At 36.2% G+C, this 17529-nt stretch overlaps 1 protein-coding gene across 1 annotated transcript in view; it reads right to left on the bottom strand.

Annotated features, from left to right (window-relative positions):
- Nucleotides 1–223: 223 nt before the first annotated feature.
- Nucleotides 224–17529, bottom strand: part of BANK1 (B cell scaffold protein with ankyrin repeats 1) — a 461974-nt gene continuing 444668 nt past the window's right edge. Inside the window, exons 18-20 of the mRNA XM_077476629.1 lie at nt 11863–11936; nt 9380–9447; nt 224–7382 (exon numbers count right to left, since the gene is read on the bottom strand). Of these exons, the coding sequence (XP_077332755.1) occupies nt 9382–9447; nt 11863–11936 (140 nt within the window). The 3' untranslated portion in view covers nt 224–7382; nt 9380–9381. The remainder of the gene's footprint in view (nt 7383–9379; nt 9448–11862; nt 11937–17529) is intronic.

The following is a 17529-nucleotide window of genomic DNA, read 5'->3' as shown; positions in this document are numbered from 1 at the left end:
ATGGCTATCTCACATAATATTTGCAGGCCATTTTGGACATGGTTATATAGACATCAGAATGATAGGATCAATTCTCAAAGAATGTTTGGGTATGTCAGAGAATATGACATATTACTCTGTCATTTTTATGTCTTTCCTAACAGCTGATGTTTACCTGTCAAAAAATAAAATGAATAATGAAATTTATAAACCTATTTTTATTTTACACATACACTGTAGCTTTACAACAGATAAGCATCTCATGTATACAGTGGAAATATGTTAATATAAAATAAACAGAATATTCATATATTTATTCAGATTTTATTTTTAAATATACATATTTTTCATATTTTTTTAATTCCTAATTACATAATATTGCAATTTTTAGAACTTTTTTAGGAAAAATTGTATCAGAAAGGAAAAAATCAGGCCAATAAACAACATCAAGTTACATCAACAGTTCTCGTAATGTTTATTAAGAACAACATAAACCTATAAATATTGCTTACTATATGTTACAGACAATCTAAAAAAATCTAATGAGGAAAATGAGCAAACATAGTCAATTATATATATATTGATTTATATTATATTATACACTTTCCATGGCACTTTTTGCACCCTGAAATATATTTCATTGGAAGAATTTGCTAAAACTGAAAAAATGAGCAAAATCTGGGGCAGTTACTATATACAGCTGCACCAGATTCTGAATGCTCCAGTATTATTGAATCTCCCCTCTTGTGTAGCCATATATGTGTGAGCATATCATATAGTTTGCTTCTCATGTCCATGAATCTACAGCTCAATTCAGCAAAATTTGTGAAAACACAATGAACAGATGTTGTGAAGAGATGTTGTGAAGAGATGTTGTGAAGAGATGTTGTGAAGAGATTCTCATTGTAGGTACCTAGGAGCATTTAACTGATTCAAACCCCAAAACGAATTTAGTTTGCCAGAGAGGGGAAATGGTAAGTAGACAAACATTCCCAGTAAGTATTCACACTACCTATTGCAATCAGTTATTAGTTCTGGAGCATTATCAACACTAGATAGGGATAAATAATACTTTTATATTTTCTCTTTGTATATAGAGCACAGAAAACTAGGCTGCATAAGATTTTTGTTCATAAATCTGTAAAATAAATGCTTTTAATTTTGCTGCGCTTTCAGTTTGTTTGATCTATTTAGCTAAATTCTTCTCCAATTTATACATTTTGTAAATGATAAGTAATGATGCTAAAGTGAAATGGGAATAGATAGTGAGAAAGAAGCAGACTGTTATAAAAACTAGAGGGATAATTGTTCTCAGCTATTTTCTCTCTATTACTACTAATGGATTATGCCTGGTGTAAGGTCGCAAAAATTATTGGCAGCATTTTGAATAAATTGGTGAGTTCTTTATAACCTGCCGATTAACCTGTCTGCAAGAAGAAATCATTGCATTATTTCTTGTGAAAAAATGGGAAACTGAAATTTGCTTTGAGAGTTTAGAAAGTTCAAGGGTATTTCCTAACTAGTAATATATTAGACATTTTAGGAAAATTTTGTAATGTATTAGCAATTTGGAAATTATTTCCTAATTTTAAATTGAGGTTTTCCAGAATAAAATAATAAAAATCACACAACTTTAAAAACCTAAAAATTAGGATCAGTACAAGCTAAAGTAAAAAAAGTTATACAATTTCCTTAGTTTAAGTATTACAGAGACATGTACAGAGGACGTTGAGTTACCTTTGAGAAAGAGTTAAACTGATTATGGGTGACAAGGGTAAATTGGAACTATATTTTAAACTGTATGACAGGACATCTGGTCTAAGAACGCTGTTTAAACTGGGCCTTGCAGATATTTTATCTAATTCTTGTAAATACATTTTAGCATTTGATCTGGAATTTTTGCTTACAAAATTTACAATCATGTCATAAATACATAGAACATCACATACAAAAAAAAAAAAGTGGTCCATCAAGCCTGTCACTTTAAAAAAAATTGTCCAGTATAGATTTACAGGTTTCTATTGGCTTTTTTCACCAATAGGACACATTGCTCGCTCACATTGCAATTCTGTGAAATAAGCACTTCAAATATTTTTACTTTGTAGTTATGGCCAAAACTGTACCCCCAATATAATACTCTATCAGATGATTTTTTTCCTAAGTGCTTTCTTTTGTTTAAAAAGATTGACGTACAGTGCTTTCACCAGTCTTTCAGCAATACTAAATAATGTCCCATGCTGCATTTACTTCCAGGAATATTAACCCTATTGCACACCTTTGTGTCATCAGCAAAAAGACCTACCTAACAAACCTTTACTTGCATCAGTTACAAACAGATTACATAGAACAGGACCTAGTACAGAGCTTTTTGGTACACCACTTATGACTGGTCTCTGTTCTGAATGACCCCATTTTCAGCCATACTCTGATATCTATAATTTAGTTAGCTTTATATCCACTGAACCACCCAAGGGATAAGTCCTAACTTATGCAACTTTTTATGAGCTCATTATGTGAAGCCATACCAAATGCTTTGCTGAAATTGAGGTTGGCTATGTCCACTGTATTGTCCTCTTAAAAACATTAAAATACCCAGTTTTAATTTGTGTGATCCCATCTTTCTGTCTGTCGCTGATTTACCTAAAAAAGATTTTGGATTTTGTCTCCTTCACAGATTTAGCCTTTTGCTCCACTGGCTCTGCTATTTTGTGGTCCACACATTTTGCTTGGTTTAACACTGTAATGAACCCTTTACGCTCCAGAAGAAGCGTTATTTATCAATCATTATACTGCGGCAGGTCGTCAAGATCCTGCAAGCTGGCGTAGCTGTACGTCGGCTCCTGTAAGCAGGATAGCAGGTGCTGGAGGCACACACGCCCACTGCACTCTGGGGGGGGGGCGATGCTCATGGTCTCAATGACCGCCGGCCATGCACGATCGTGAGGACAAGAAGCAGGACAGGGATGTGTGTGTGTGTAAACACACAAATCCCAATTCTGTGAGGAGAGGAGAGGCAGATTGTGAGTTCCTAATAGCTAGAAACTACAATCTGTCATCTCCTATAGTCAGTTCCCTCCCCCTACAGTTAGAAAACGCACTAGGAAACACAGTTAACCCCTTAATCACTCCTAGTGTTAACCCCTTCCCTGCCAGTGACATTTACACAGTAATCAGTGCATTTTTATTGCACTGATCGCTGTATAATTGCCAATGGTTTCAAAAATGTGTCAGAAGTATCCAATGTGTCCGCCATAATGTTGCAGTCCCATCAAAAATTGCAGATCGCCACCATTACTAGTAAAAAAAAAAAAGTCAAAATTCAATACCCTATTTTGTAGACGCTATAACTTTTGCGCAAACCAATAATATATGCTTATTGTGATTTTTATTACCAAAAATATGTAGAAGAGTACATATTGGCCCAAACAGAGGAAATGGGCTAAAAAAAAAAAAAAAAAAGGGATATTTATTATAGCAAAAAGTACAAAATATTGTGTTTTTTTTTCAAAATGATATTTTTTTGTTTATAGCACAAAAAATAAAAACCACAGAGATGATCAAATACCACTAAAAGAAAGCTCTACTTGTGGGGAAACAAAAGCACATCAATTTTGTTAGGGTACAGTGTCAAACGGCCACACAATTGTCAGTTAAAGCGACGCAGTGCCGAATCGCAAAAAATGGCCTGGTCATTGAGCAGCCAAATCTTCCGGTGCTGAAGGAGTTAATTTGTTTTTTATCAATTTCCTAATAAAAGACAATATTTACATATACATAGGATTTTGTGTGTTCGATACGGTGCCTAAAAAGTAAAATTTTCTGTGGTCTCTATTTTGTTCTGTATTATTTAGGGATGAGGCATAGTGTATCACTTTTTACTGTATGTCCATGATAGCCATGTCATGGTGACATAATTTATTAGTTGTACATGCACAATTTTCCTTTACTAATCAATTTACCTATGTAACACCCTTAATTGCCCACTGATTACTGACTTCCATGTCCCTTTAAAATGTATAACTTTTGCTTTTATGCATGCTTTCTTAATTTTTGTTCTAATATCAAACCAAAGAAATTGGTGATCACTAGAACCCAATTCAACATCAGGTGCTCAAATCCCTATTGGTCAGTGCCAGTTCTAAAACTGGATACCCTCTGGTTTGGCTTTTTATTAACTGTTTTAGAGAAAGCCTTTCAATGCCTCCAACTAATCTTTGCTCCTGCTTATGAGCACTCTTTGAAAACTCCAGTTAATGTCCTTCATATGGAAGTGACAAATAATTATAAATTTTTTCTTTATTGTTTGGGTTATCTTGTCAGTCATCAGGATATTATAATCCCCAGACTGTCCTGTGGACATTTATCTTTAAAAACACAAAAAAAAAACAATTAAAATAACCATACTCACACACATACACATTCACATAGTCTGACAAATGATGAATGTGCAAGTTTCACCATTTAACTTGCCACCTAATCTCAAGCTCAGCAACCAACCAAATTATAACTTTATACACAAGTACCATTTAAGCAGAACTTTTTGTATATATATATATTTTTTTTACATATCTTTATTATCAGACATGGTCCTGACTTTTTAACCATGCATTTGAGCTAATTCTATTTCCATGACTGCCCTGAGAGCCTATATACAGTACTACACCAGTTCAATGGAAATACTTCTTTGCTTTATAGGCAGACCCAGAGGGTTTCAAGTAGGTCATTTGTTTTCTGACTTAATCTTGGTTTTTTTAAAATGGGGAAGAAACTGCACTACAGTATAAATTAAAACAATCTGCAGAGGGATTGGTAATGAATAAAAGCTGCAGTTCTATCTTGTACCAAAAAATACAGCATGTATATGAATTTATAAAAATTAGAGAACCGCGCTAATTCACAATAAAGTGATATATTACCCACCAATTGGGGCCACCCTCCCCTTAACCAGCCATGCAAACCCCAGTGCTAATTGGTCGGGCCAATAAGAGATGAAAATTACTCACCAGTATATTGACTAAAAAATTAGTGGCTTAAACACAATAATAAAACTCAATATAAAATGTGTATAGATACTCCAAATGAAAAAAACTAAATATGTGACTGATAATAATCAAATCAACATCAAAAGTAAACAACACTAGTGACATAAACATGACTAATAAACTTATGAATTATAGAAATGATTAAATACAAAAAAAGTCCATCCAGAAATCTTCTGCTGTGAACCGTGTAGAATCCACCACCACCTATGTATAAAATGGCTTCTTACCAGAACCCTCAGACCCCAAAGGGTCAACAGTCGCTCATCAAAAATGTGTCGGCTTCTCCAACCTTCACCATCCACAGCTGTCTAGAATGATCTCCACTGTGTACACCAGCTGCAATCGGGTCCCAAAATAGCTCTCCCGTGAACACTGGCTCATAGGTAGGCATCCATACATGGAAACAAAAATGGCTCCAAATAGTGTAAAACCCAATTTTATTGTGACAAAAAATATATAAATGCACACTTACAAGCTGGAAAGAGACAGTAGGCCTTAAATGGGGTGCGCCAGCTGGACGCACACCAACACAAACCCGTCCTCCTAGATCGCACAACACAAACCACGAGGTGACGTCAGCGCGTTGAGTCAATATACTGGTGAGTAATTTTCATCTCTTATTGGCCCGACCAATTAGCACTGGGGTTTGCATGGCTGGTTAAGGGGAGGGTGGCCCCGATTGGTGGGTAATATATCACTTTATTGTGAGTTAGCGCGGTTCTCTAATTTTATAAAATCTTGGTTTTATGCTATTCTGTTAGCTTTACGCTATTATGTTTTTCATTTTATGCAGATATAATTAATAGTTGAATGTGCTTTCTTTAGTTCCAACTGATAAATGGATATTTGAAATCATAAATGAGAGAAAATGTTTTAAATATTAGATGGAATGTTGTGAAATAAGAAATCTAATAGTATTTTAGTTAATCAATCAAAATTTGTTCATCTTAAAATAAAAAATACATTTGCAAATTGTTTTAAGGGATTGCTTATATTTACTGTATATATCGAAATAGATGTGTACATGGAATAGCCATCTTTGATCCCCATATATGTGCTTTCTGTTCAATATCATGGTACAATTCTTGCCTTTTACTTTCTCAATGTCATTGACAGTCTAGATACAACTCGAATTAAAAATTTATTGGCACTGCCCCTGGGCAAAACCTTTCTGTGTCAGGTTACATGGTTTGGAATAGCACATATGCACTAAGTGGCTTATCTTGCAATATTTGATTTACAGCAATTGTTCAACAAGAATTCCATTGCTATCTGTTTAATATACTGTATATTCACACAAAAACCACAAAACATCAACTATTTTCAATTAGCACAAAATTAATATTAATAATATTCACATTTATCCTTAAAACATTAAAAAAACAATTTAAATAATCTTACTCGCACACATAGATATTCACATCAGTCTGCCAAATGATGAATGTGTAAGTTTTTCCATTTAACTTGCCACTTAATGTTATGATCAGCAACAAACCCAATGATAATTTTATACACAAAACCATTTAGGCAAAACTCCAGTTTATTTTACTTATCTTGACTTTTTAACCCATGCATTATAGCTCATTCTTCTGTATGTAGGGCAACTTTGTTTCTATGGCTTCATACGAGCAACATCTAGCTGCACAATATCTAGGTTCCTGTGACTGGATGTCATGTTGTTCTCAGTACTACCAGGGTGGTGTAATGATGATGGATTTACTTGTATCCACAACAACACTCAAACATCTAAGCCTAAACCGATTTTGAGTGTTGCTGCTCCCTTATAACTGCCAGACCACAAGGAGGAGTGGGAATAGAGCAATAGCAAGACTGGAACTTTATATTGGTTAAAAAAGTAACTATAGAGAAATTTAAGATAAACAAAATTAACATCTGTTGAACAAGGACGGGGTGGGGTGGTGGGGGAAATGGGGTGCTTGAGCCAGGGGTAATAAATTATTTGTAAACTGGAGTTATGCTTTAATATGAATTCCTTATATGTTATTGTACACACATGCAAATATCTACAATTTATGAAGCTTTCAAGTTCTTTTTGCACTCTTTAATGTATTCTCGACTCCAATGCATATTCATATTTAAATAGTACATTTCTTGGGCTTTTATAACTGAAATACTTCTATTAAGAATATAATAAATTAAGGTCATACAAAGTGCTGAGAAGACCAAGCAAGCTCTGCGACCCATGGTCCAGATCGCTTTCTGTTGTCTCTCTTTTCTGCCAAATACAAGCATAGTGCAATTAGGCTGAAGAAGGTAGCCCATGTCAAAGCTGTAAGTAAGTAATGGTTGGTCCACTTTTGTATATCAGCTTCTCCCCTAAGTCTGTCTTTCTGACAAAGCCTGTAAAGCAAAAAAAAAAGCAAAAAAAATTACTTTTACACAGTACTAGAAAAAAAACTTGATATGGTATGTGGCTTATAAATCAGATTAAAAAAAAAAATACACTGTTGCATGTCAAAGGGATAACCAAGAAAATAAAAAAAACCTTATTTGTAATGTGTTTGTAATAACATGAACACACTTCTCACAGCACTCTAGTAAAACCCTGTCTGGTCATTTTCAATATGACCTATAAAAATATGGGCATTACCTAATTCAGGGTTACTGAATTAAAAATCAGTAAACTTCTCCTCCAGCCGAGGACTGAATTACATATTTGAGCAATACTTCACACCACAGCCCCACAGCGCTGTCCTCTGGCCCCTTCACATCACTCCCCCCACAGTGGTGTCCTCTGGCCCTCTTTCACATCACACCAGCCCAGAGTGCTGAAACCTAACCCTGTTGAAGTTAGCTGGAGCCCAATCTTAGATATTAGTAATGGCGATTTTCTAGGCTAAATGATCAAGGGATTGTCAAACAAATGGCATGGGGGCAGGCACTTCTCTGGGGAACATATACCAAAGAAATGATAAGCTGATTGTTCAGTCTGAATTTCAGACTGATTCACTGTTTGGAGGTTCCTCTGAATGCTAGGGGTGTTCCGTGTGGATAAGCATGACAGCTTCTTCCTGTCAATGTGTCTGCACCTGCTGCATCCTTACCAACCACTGATTTTACCTGGGCCCTTTACACAGCCAGGAATAGCATAGAGTTAAGGTTGTCAGCTTTTTTCTTTCTGCATGCCCCAGGCATAATGTGGATGAACATCATGAAATGTATTTCTTGTTAATAAAAGACTGTTAATAAAAGACAGGTCAAAAACTGTATTTGTGCAATGATTTTCTTTTCACTTTTTTTGTGAATGATTAAGGGTACTATGTCTCCCTTATTCATTAACATGGGGGCTGGTATAAGCTAATGGTCTTTTGTGTTCCCGCTGCTTTTCCCCGCACCAGTGTGCTACATTTCAATCCCTCCAGACTTCTCTCAATTCCTTGGCCCCTGTGAGTGTCCACTGGAATTCTACACTGATGCCCATCTTACACTTTCCCTCCTCCCTTGTCTCTGTCTGCATTTAGTCTTTTTCTGTGTCCACTGTGTGCCCACTGCTCTCTCACCCCATTGTGTCTTCCAATTCCCCAGGCTCTCTGTGTTCTCTGATTTGCCCCCCCCCCCCCCCACTATTGTAGCACTGCACCCACCCACCTGCTACGTTCCTTGCTGGTCACTCCAAAATACTGATTGTGGAGGAAGAAAGCTATCAAATATAGTAGTTGTAGAAAAAAAACACTAATACGATATGACTATTAGCACCAAACTGTGAGCTCACCCCCTGGTAATAAACATAAGAAATATCTACTATACAATCTAATTATTTAGCCAATATTTTTATGTTTAAGCTGCAGTACCAAATAACACCAGCAGATGGTTATATTAGGGAAAACATCTGCAAAATTACAAAATCATGAAAACTTTGAAATTGTGTGAGGGACAGACATGTAACACAGGGTTGATTTACTAAACCTTGGGAGTGCAAATTCTGGTGCAGATCTGGCTTCCAGTTTTTAATTCTTTTTGTCAAAGCTTTATCGAACAAGCTGAAGTTAAAGGCAGATTGGCTACCATGCGCAGCTGCACCAGATTTTGCACTCTCCAGTTTTAGTAAATTAAACTCTATGTGTTACTGTAGGACTTATTTCAAGTTTTAATTCCCCAAAAATTAGATGTGTATGAATGTGAGGCGTTTACTATGACCCATATACAAAAATTGTTTGGAGGTATTAGCAGAAGTAAAAAGGAATGGACAAGGTAATTTAAGATTTCCCTGGACTCAGAATCCATTGCTGAACAATGACAGAGACACAGTAATGTGAGTATTTGGGCTGGCATAAACTGTTACATTTTTCAATTTCTAAAGTGAAAAACCTGCATTTCTAAAAATACAGCACACTCACCTTCACTTGTTATATGGCAATTTCCCATATGTTCCATATTCTTTTTTGGGATTATTGGGAGGTGGTTGCTTTAAAAAGAGAAAAAAAAAATATGTAATCAAAAATGAATCTCTGTAAATTAAAACAAGTGAATCGAACCTCCAAACGGATTGGACTAACTGAAGATTTAAATAATGGTCATTCACTTACTATGGAAAGACTAGGCTAATCATCTGCTGGAGAATGTAAAAAAAAACTAAAATATTTTGCCATTGCACATAAAGCCACATGAACAATTATTTTTACTAAGTGCACAATCTGGACTAATTTAGTCAATCAAGCCCAGAGAATGATGTGTGTTAATAGCAGTGTGAAAAATACAGTAAACCCAAACCTTTCAATCAGATATCAATAATCTGACTTCCATAGTCTTTATGTCATTGGTTGCTCTGGGTTACTGTACTGTTCATAGCATCACTGTTCTAAAAATTGTTTCATTCAATAATCCTAAATGTTTATTCATTTTTGCAAAAAACGTGTTTAGGGCTTGATATGTTTAGTATTTCAAGAAAACAAAACCAGTTGTTGAAAGACTGCAAGGCTTCCTGTGTTCTAAGTTAATAAACAGCATTTTTGTTGCTTGCGTTAATACAGTATTTAATTGTCTAAAATACTTAATATTATTACTGTAATAAAAATATAAATATATTCAAATATTATTAAAGTGGTAGTAAACTCTACCCCACTACTTTATCACATTTAACATTGGATTGAAAAGATGCTTGACTAAGACACGACTGCACATGTGTAAGAGTTTAAAAAAAAAGAGTAAGTAATATGTGATTGGGGCTGAATTGCAATGGCTACAGTCTGATAATAACTTAATATAATGGACTAGATGAAAAGAAGCATCAAAGTGGGAGAGTTTACTACCACTTTATTTAAAATGTTAATAGTATCTTTAAAAAAAACACACAAACACATTGATACTTTTTTTACTGTCATTATACAAGGTCTTTGCTAGGGTCCTGAAAGAACCCGAGACATTCTGACTAGAGTTACAGAGCAATGTTACAATATATGTAGTAGAATTTTCTGCCTCTCAGCAGTACTGAATAATGTTCCTATGCTAGTTCTATGGGTCCCATTATCTCTTGATTGACAGCAGGTAATATTCAAATAGAAATTGAAGACAGTACTATTGTACATGTTCCAACATAAGAACAGTATATAATATTGGAATTTTGCTGTGAAAATATTAATATTATTTTAATGATAGACCTAGACGAATTCAGGAATAATAAATTAGAGGAGATTCACCAGAGTATTTTTTTTTGGGGGGGGGGGGAGTTGAGTGTTTTCCAATAAATTAATAAATGCATGTCTTGTAATGGGCTAGGGTTCTTGAGGGATTTTTGAATATACCATTTATCTTTCATCAGTCTTCTTTAATTTCTTTTCTTCATTTCTAGCTGATTTTTCATCTTTCATGTCCAATATGTCATAAACTCCGAGATCTGTTATATTGAACATGTCTTGTTTATTTGTATGATGGTGTATTGCATAACATGGGTGCTTAAGATGATACCACCCAGGAGTAGTGGATCACCAGAGAAGTTTTGTATAGGTGCTTGGAGCTGCACTTTAAGAGGTGAAGAAGGGATCACAATAATAAACATATGTTACATTGCTTGGGCAAATACCAAATGTATGTTCGTTTAAGATCCTTTACTTTAATTAAAAGTATATCCTCCACAAGAAGCCACTTTTCGAACACCATATGGGGACACTGATAAGTTCAAGATAGAGAGGGAAATATGGCAAGATTGCAATGTTTCCCACTTCTTTTTACACCTGTATGAGGAAATGATCACGTGAAAGATAAATATTGAAGAATCAAATATTGATAATAGTAAAGGCTGGAGGAAGGAACATCAATAATTTTTGATACACTGATGACATAACCCTCCTCCCAGAAAATGAATATGGCTTGAAGCATGTGATCAACAGGATCAAAGAAGAAAGTGAAAAGTTTGGCCTCCTCTTGAACACGGAAAAAGGTCAAAATCATAAACACTGCAAGAAATGGTTATTTCAAAATTCGACGGTGAGGAGATTGAATGCAGGATTTCACTTTCTTGAGATCGTAGATTAATCAAAGATTGTAGTTAAGAATTAAAGCATCGTATTGCACTGGGTAACACAGCCATGATGAGCTTGAACCAAATATGGCAAGGAAGGATTTTAGCCAGGCAACCAATTGCAGATTAGACTGCTCAATTTTGTCTCCCATAGCTAGGTATGGCTGTGAAAGTTGGACCACAAAAAAAAATGTAATTTAAAGAGTTGATTAAAGATTAAGATTATATTAAAGAAAGATTTTAAATTAGACATATTTTCATTACATTATACTGTTTAAGAAATACAGTTTACTAACATGTATTAGCTATGATGTGAAAACAGAACTTAGATATAAAATAATAATATAAGAAGGGTACACTTACTATTGCTGGACGTGCCTTCTGATAAATGCTGTTATCGAACATTCCATAAGTTGCTATCTGCTTTGCAGAGATTGCTGAAGTAAATATAAATACATATAAATAAAATATATTATATTACTTAATTACAGGCATAATTAATATGTTGATTTAATTCTGTAGAAGACAGTCACAGTGCCACATTGGCTTCTAAATATATATTAACATTTATAACTAACTCTAAACAGTTCTCCTACCATAATATTAGGTCAACCACATTACTGAGTAGCATGTTTAGCTACAGAAAAAAAACATTGATCAACATATTGTATATGAGCACAGATAGAACATTTCAAATATTTTTTTAGAAGAAGTCAGTTTTAGCCTATTTTATTATGGGAAGGGGCTGACGAGACAGTGACAGCAATGTCCTTCAGTAAAAATTGCTGGACAGGAAAAGAGCTGAATGCTGAAAAGTATTCTCCATACATTATTAGATGAGAATTATATAAGAGATCTCAATTTCTAACTCATGTACACATTTTTTTTCTATACTCTCAATAATTAATTAAAAATAATTCCATGTTTTAGTAAACTTAGACATTTAAGGGGACTGTAAAGTGATTGACATATTATTTGGAAGAATAAAAAATGCTGCATTTTAATATTTATTATTTTCAGGCAATATGTGAGGCAATGTGCACCCTTCATTTGCTTGACTAGTCATACCTGCATTGTGAGCAAAAGCCTGCTGATTGCAGAGCTCAATAACTCAAGCTCCAATTCACAAACACAATTGAATCACATTGACATGACATTTTGCCCCTTCCTCTTGCTGTATATAGAAGGTTTAATCAGGGGAAGAAATTCTGAAAGCAAACAGTCTATAGTCTGCTTTTGTTTACAATATTTATTTAAAAAAAAAGATTTTAAATAAATCAAAAATATATAAAACAGCCATTGCTATACTTATAAACTTAAACCATAACCAAAAGCCTATGTAGTTTTCCTTTACGTTATAAGGGAACATTTATAAATTCTGGCTATTTCAGTGGTGTCACTGTCATTAACATTTTCACAGACCTTTCAGGCTCACAAGAAATGCTGCATGTAAAAAACCTTTGTGTTTTTTAACACCATGATTGAATATGGAGATGCAAGTAAATTGATCTTTTGCCATATGTGATTCAGTGACAGCAATCTCCAAAGAATAAAATTCTTCAATCCTCATGATTTATTAGGTTTTATATTGAAATGCATAGAATATATATATATTGTAAGCCTTCTTAATCTTTCTGGAGGCCTAAGACCCCCCCCCCCCCCCCCCCAGAGATAACATAGAGGCTTCTGATCAATCAAAGTAAATAGAGATATGAAAACAAACTGGTCTGCTGTTGATATTATTTATTAAACCACATACCTAACACTGTAATTAACTAATACATCTTTCGAAGTTGTGTCAGAAAATCCATAACACAATATTTCCAAATAGTAATACAGAATACACAGATACACAGATACACAGAATACAAATGACTTTATTAATCCCAAACGGAAATTGGTAAATTTTTGTGACACAGCCACACTCAACAAAGATATCACAAAATCACAACAATGAACAAAACAATGAATAAAACAAGATACAAAAACACAACAAAATTGCCATTAGCTTCAAATAAAACAAATTAAAACTACACTACAAATAAAGTTCAACATAGAATACATAACACAGATTAAAATAAGAGAAATCAAACTATCCAATGCAAATAATACACCACTTTCTCTAACATTACTCCAAATAATAATTTACATAATACCAACATACTATAAAAACAACACAAAATCCTGATCAAAAACCAGAATTAAATCTTCACCTCCAGCCCTCACAGAGAACTCTGTGGTGCATTGTGTTTGTAACAATCTGTCACCAATGGTATTCCGCAGACTGACCAGCATATTGTGGAGTGGGTGGGAGGAGTTGTCCAAGATTGACTGTACCTTGAACAACATTTTCCTCTCCAACACTGTTCCTAAACACTCCAATTCCAATCCAACAACATCACCGGCCTTGCGAATCCGTTTGCTGAGTCTGTTTGCGTTGGATACCCTAAGCCTGCCACTGCATATAGAAGAGCACTGGCCAGCACAGACTCAAAAAACATCTTCAGCATCGTCCGGTAGATGTTAAAACCTTGCCAACCAGCACACGACGATGTATGTCGACACAATGGCACAGCTGGGCAAATGGGCGTACCTGTACGTCCCCTTTTAGATGCGGCTCACCCCGACAGGATATCGTAAGCAGAAGTAATTAGCCTCCGAGAACAAGTCAGGGAACACTCCCTATTCCAATCTAAGAACTGGCTATTGAGGGCGCGTAGATCCTTTTACGAATATGGTGACAAGTGCAGCAGAACGTTATCTAACGCCATACGAACCCAACACAACTTATCTTATATTCCAGCCTTGTCCACACCCGCAGGGACCATAATCTATGATTCCGCAGACATGGCAGAGTCCTTCAGTGGCCCCAAGATGGACTGGACGCAATAGAGACCTACCTCATGGTGGCACACCTGCCTTCTCTTAACCTAGAGGAAGTAGACTTATTCTCGCAACCTATAACTGCAGATGAATTCACGAATGCCCTAGCGGGGTCTCCGAAATGGAAAGCGCCCGGCCCCAATGGCTTCACAATTTCTTATTACAAAACATTCCAAGCCAAGCTAGCAACCCATTTTGTCTCCACTTTTAACACATTACTAGACTAAGGATGAGCCGAACACCCCCAGTTCGGTTCGCACCAGAACCTGTGAACAGAACTAAATTTCGTGTGAACTTTAGAACCCTATTAAAGTCTATGGGACTCGAACGTTCAAAATCAAAAGTGCTAATTTTAAAGGCTAATATGCAAGTTATTGTCCTAAAAAGTGTCTGGGGACCTGGGTCCTGCCCCAGGGGACATGTATCAATGCAAAAAAAAGTTTTAAAAATTGCATTTTTTTCAGGAGCAGTGATTTTAATAGCTTAAAGTGAAACAACAAAAGTGTAATATTCCTTTAAAATTCGTTCCTGGGGTGTGTGTATAGTATGTTTCCCGTGCTTAGAACTATCCCTGCATAAAGTGTCATTTCTGCAGAAAAAGTCATTTAAAAGCACTCGCGGCTATAATGAATTGTCGGCTCCCCGTAATACAGAGAACAGTCATTGAAAATCATTGATAAAAAAAAAAAGCGTGGGGTTCCCCCAAATTCAATTACCAGGCACTTCAGGTCTGGTATGGATATTAAGGGGAACCCCGCGTTACATTTAAAAAATATCTGGATTTTAAGGGGAACTCCACTGCAATTTTTTTTTTAAATGCCGTGGAGTTCCCCCAAAAAATCCATACCAGACCCTTTATCCAAGCACGCAACCTGGCAGGTCGCAGGAAAAGGAGGGGCGAGAGAGGGAAACCTGTGTTACATTAGAGGGGGCTGGGTCACCCGTACGTCCCTGGGAAGCCCAGCTTCCCCCTTGCGTCAGAGGGTCAGGTGACGGGTGGCCCCATCCTCCTCAGCTAAGAAGTGTCAGGCTGCCGGGATTCCCGCAGTGTCTCTGGTGGAGACAGGATGGATGCGCTGTGCTGGACCTTCGGGAGAGATCACCCATTGCTGGACCCCAGAGAAATGATCATCCAGTGCTGGATTACTGCCGCTGGAATCTTTATTTTATTTTTTTTATTTTTAATAAAGGACTTTTCCCAACGGTGTGTGTGTGTGTTTTTTTACTTTTTTACACTTTCTTTGTGAATTGGTAGGGGTACTTTTGTACTCCCTTACCATTTCAAACCGGGGGGGGGCTGGATCTGGGGGTCCCCTTGTTAAAGGGGCTTCCAGATTCTGATAAGCCCCCTGCCCGCAGACCCCCACAACCACCAGCCAGGGTTGTGGGGATGAGGCCCTTGTCCCCATCAACATGGGGACATGGTGCTTTGAGGGGTCACAGACCCCCAAAGCATCCTCCCAATGTTGAGGGAATGTGGCCTTGTACAGTTCAGGAGGGGGGGGCGCTCGCTCGTCCCTCCCTTTTTTCCTGCGGCCTACCAGGCACCCTCGGATAAAGGGTCTGTTGTGGATTTTTGGGGGGAACTTCACGCCATTTTTTTTTTCAATTTGCCGTGGCGTTCCCCTTAAAATCCATACCAGACCTGAAGGGCCTGGTATGGATATTTAGGGGGAACCCCACGTAATTTCTAAAAAAATATTGATGCGGGGTTCCCCTTAATATCCATACCAGACCTGAAGGGCCTGGTAATTGAATTTGGGGGAACCCCACAGTTTTTTTTTCCTCAATGACTTTCAATGACTGTTATCTGTATTACGGGGAGCCGACAATTCATTTTCGGCTATTTTTGGCTGCACCCAGTCGTTCTCGGCGGATTCTGGCTATTTTCGGCTGCACTCAGCTGTTCTCAGTGACTCTGAGAGTGGCCGAAAGCTGCCAAGAACACCCGGGTCTGGCCCGAAAATAGCTGAAAATAGGTGAAAACTGTGGAGAACAGCAGAAAAGCTGAGAAACGGCGAGGGATTGGCGTATAACACTCACCCACATTTTCCCCCTGATTTTAAGGGGAAAAAAGTGCGTGTTATATGCCGATAAATATGGTATATATATATATATATATATATATATATATATATATATATATTGTAATAAGGATTTTTTAGTTTTGTTCACCATCATATTGTTTTTAGGATTTTATTGATTGCTTTTTTTTCTCACCATATGGATGCTTCTTTATCATATCCTGCACGAAAGCACTTTATTTGGAATATTGTTTGTAACTTAGCACGTTATCACTTTATTGCTGTTGACATATAGCACATCTTTACATTTTTTCATTTCACTATTTGGATTTTATGTTTGAAAGCGCAGCGTAATTTAATATATTGGATGTGCAACGCTAGCCGCTGATTAAAAATAAGAGTGAAATTTGAGAGACCCGATTTAGGCTTTTAGTATAGAGGTGGCTCTCAGGACATTACATTGTTGATTTATTAAATGTGTTGTGGATAAACACTGTGGAAAGTTATTTTCACTTTGCAAAAGAATACTCAGTTACAATCAAGGAAAAAAAATAACAGGTTTTTTTTCTTGCACGTTATTGGATGGTGAAAGTCAACAGAGCTTTGCCTCATTCACTAAGCTATATGTAAATTTCCTTGCAAAGTGAACATCCCAAGTGATTCTATTAAGCTAACCCCTATATCTAATGTTCTGCCTAGCAGCTTATACAGACTAGCTAACAGTTACAGCTCTTAACTACGTACCTATTCTATGGATAGGATGCCAGGAACGAATCATATAATCACAGTAGGAAGAAGCTCCCACTTCAAATTAGTTCAACAAGTGTACTGAAATAGTATTTCTCAACTTTCAAAAAACTGAATTAGATAATGATCTGCAATATCATCCTTATAATCCTTGCAATTTTTTTTAAACTACACTTCATGAGAAATGTATATAATATTATGGTAAAATCCCTTTCTATGCAGACACGTAGTGGACTGTTTTAAGACATTTAGGCCTCATGCACACTAGACGTTAAAATAATGTTATAAAAATGTCAGTAGCATGTAGTGAGTTTTTCAACTTTTTCAAAATAGTGTTTTTTAGCATTTTTCCATGTTAACGTTTTAGTGTTTTGTT

The sequence above is a fragment of the Lithobates pipiens genome, unplaced genomic scaffold (genome assembly GCF_037356315.1).
Source record: "Lithobates pipiens isolate NorthernLeopardFrog02 unplaced genomic scaffold, aLitPip1_a1.2 Scaffold_13, whole genome shotgun sequence".
Classification (NCBI taxonomy): Eukaryota; Metazoa; Chordata; class Amphibia; order Anura; family Ranidae; genus Lithobates; species Lithobates pipiens.
The sequence above is the reverse complement of the archived record's forward strand: the minus strand, read 5'-3'. Positions and strand labels throughout refer to the sequence as shown.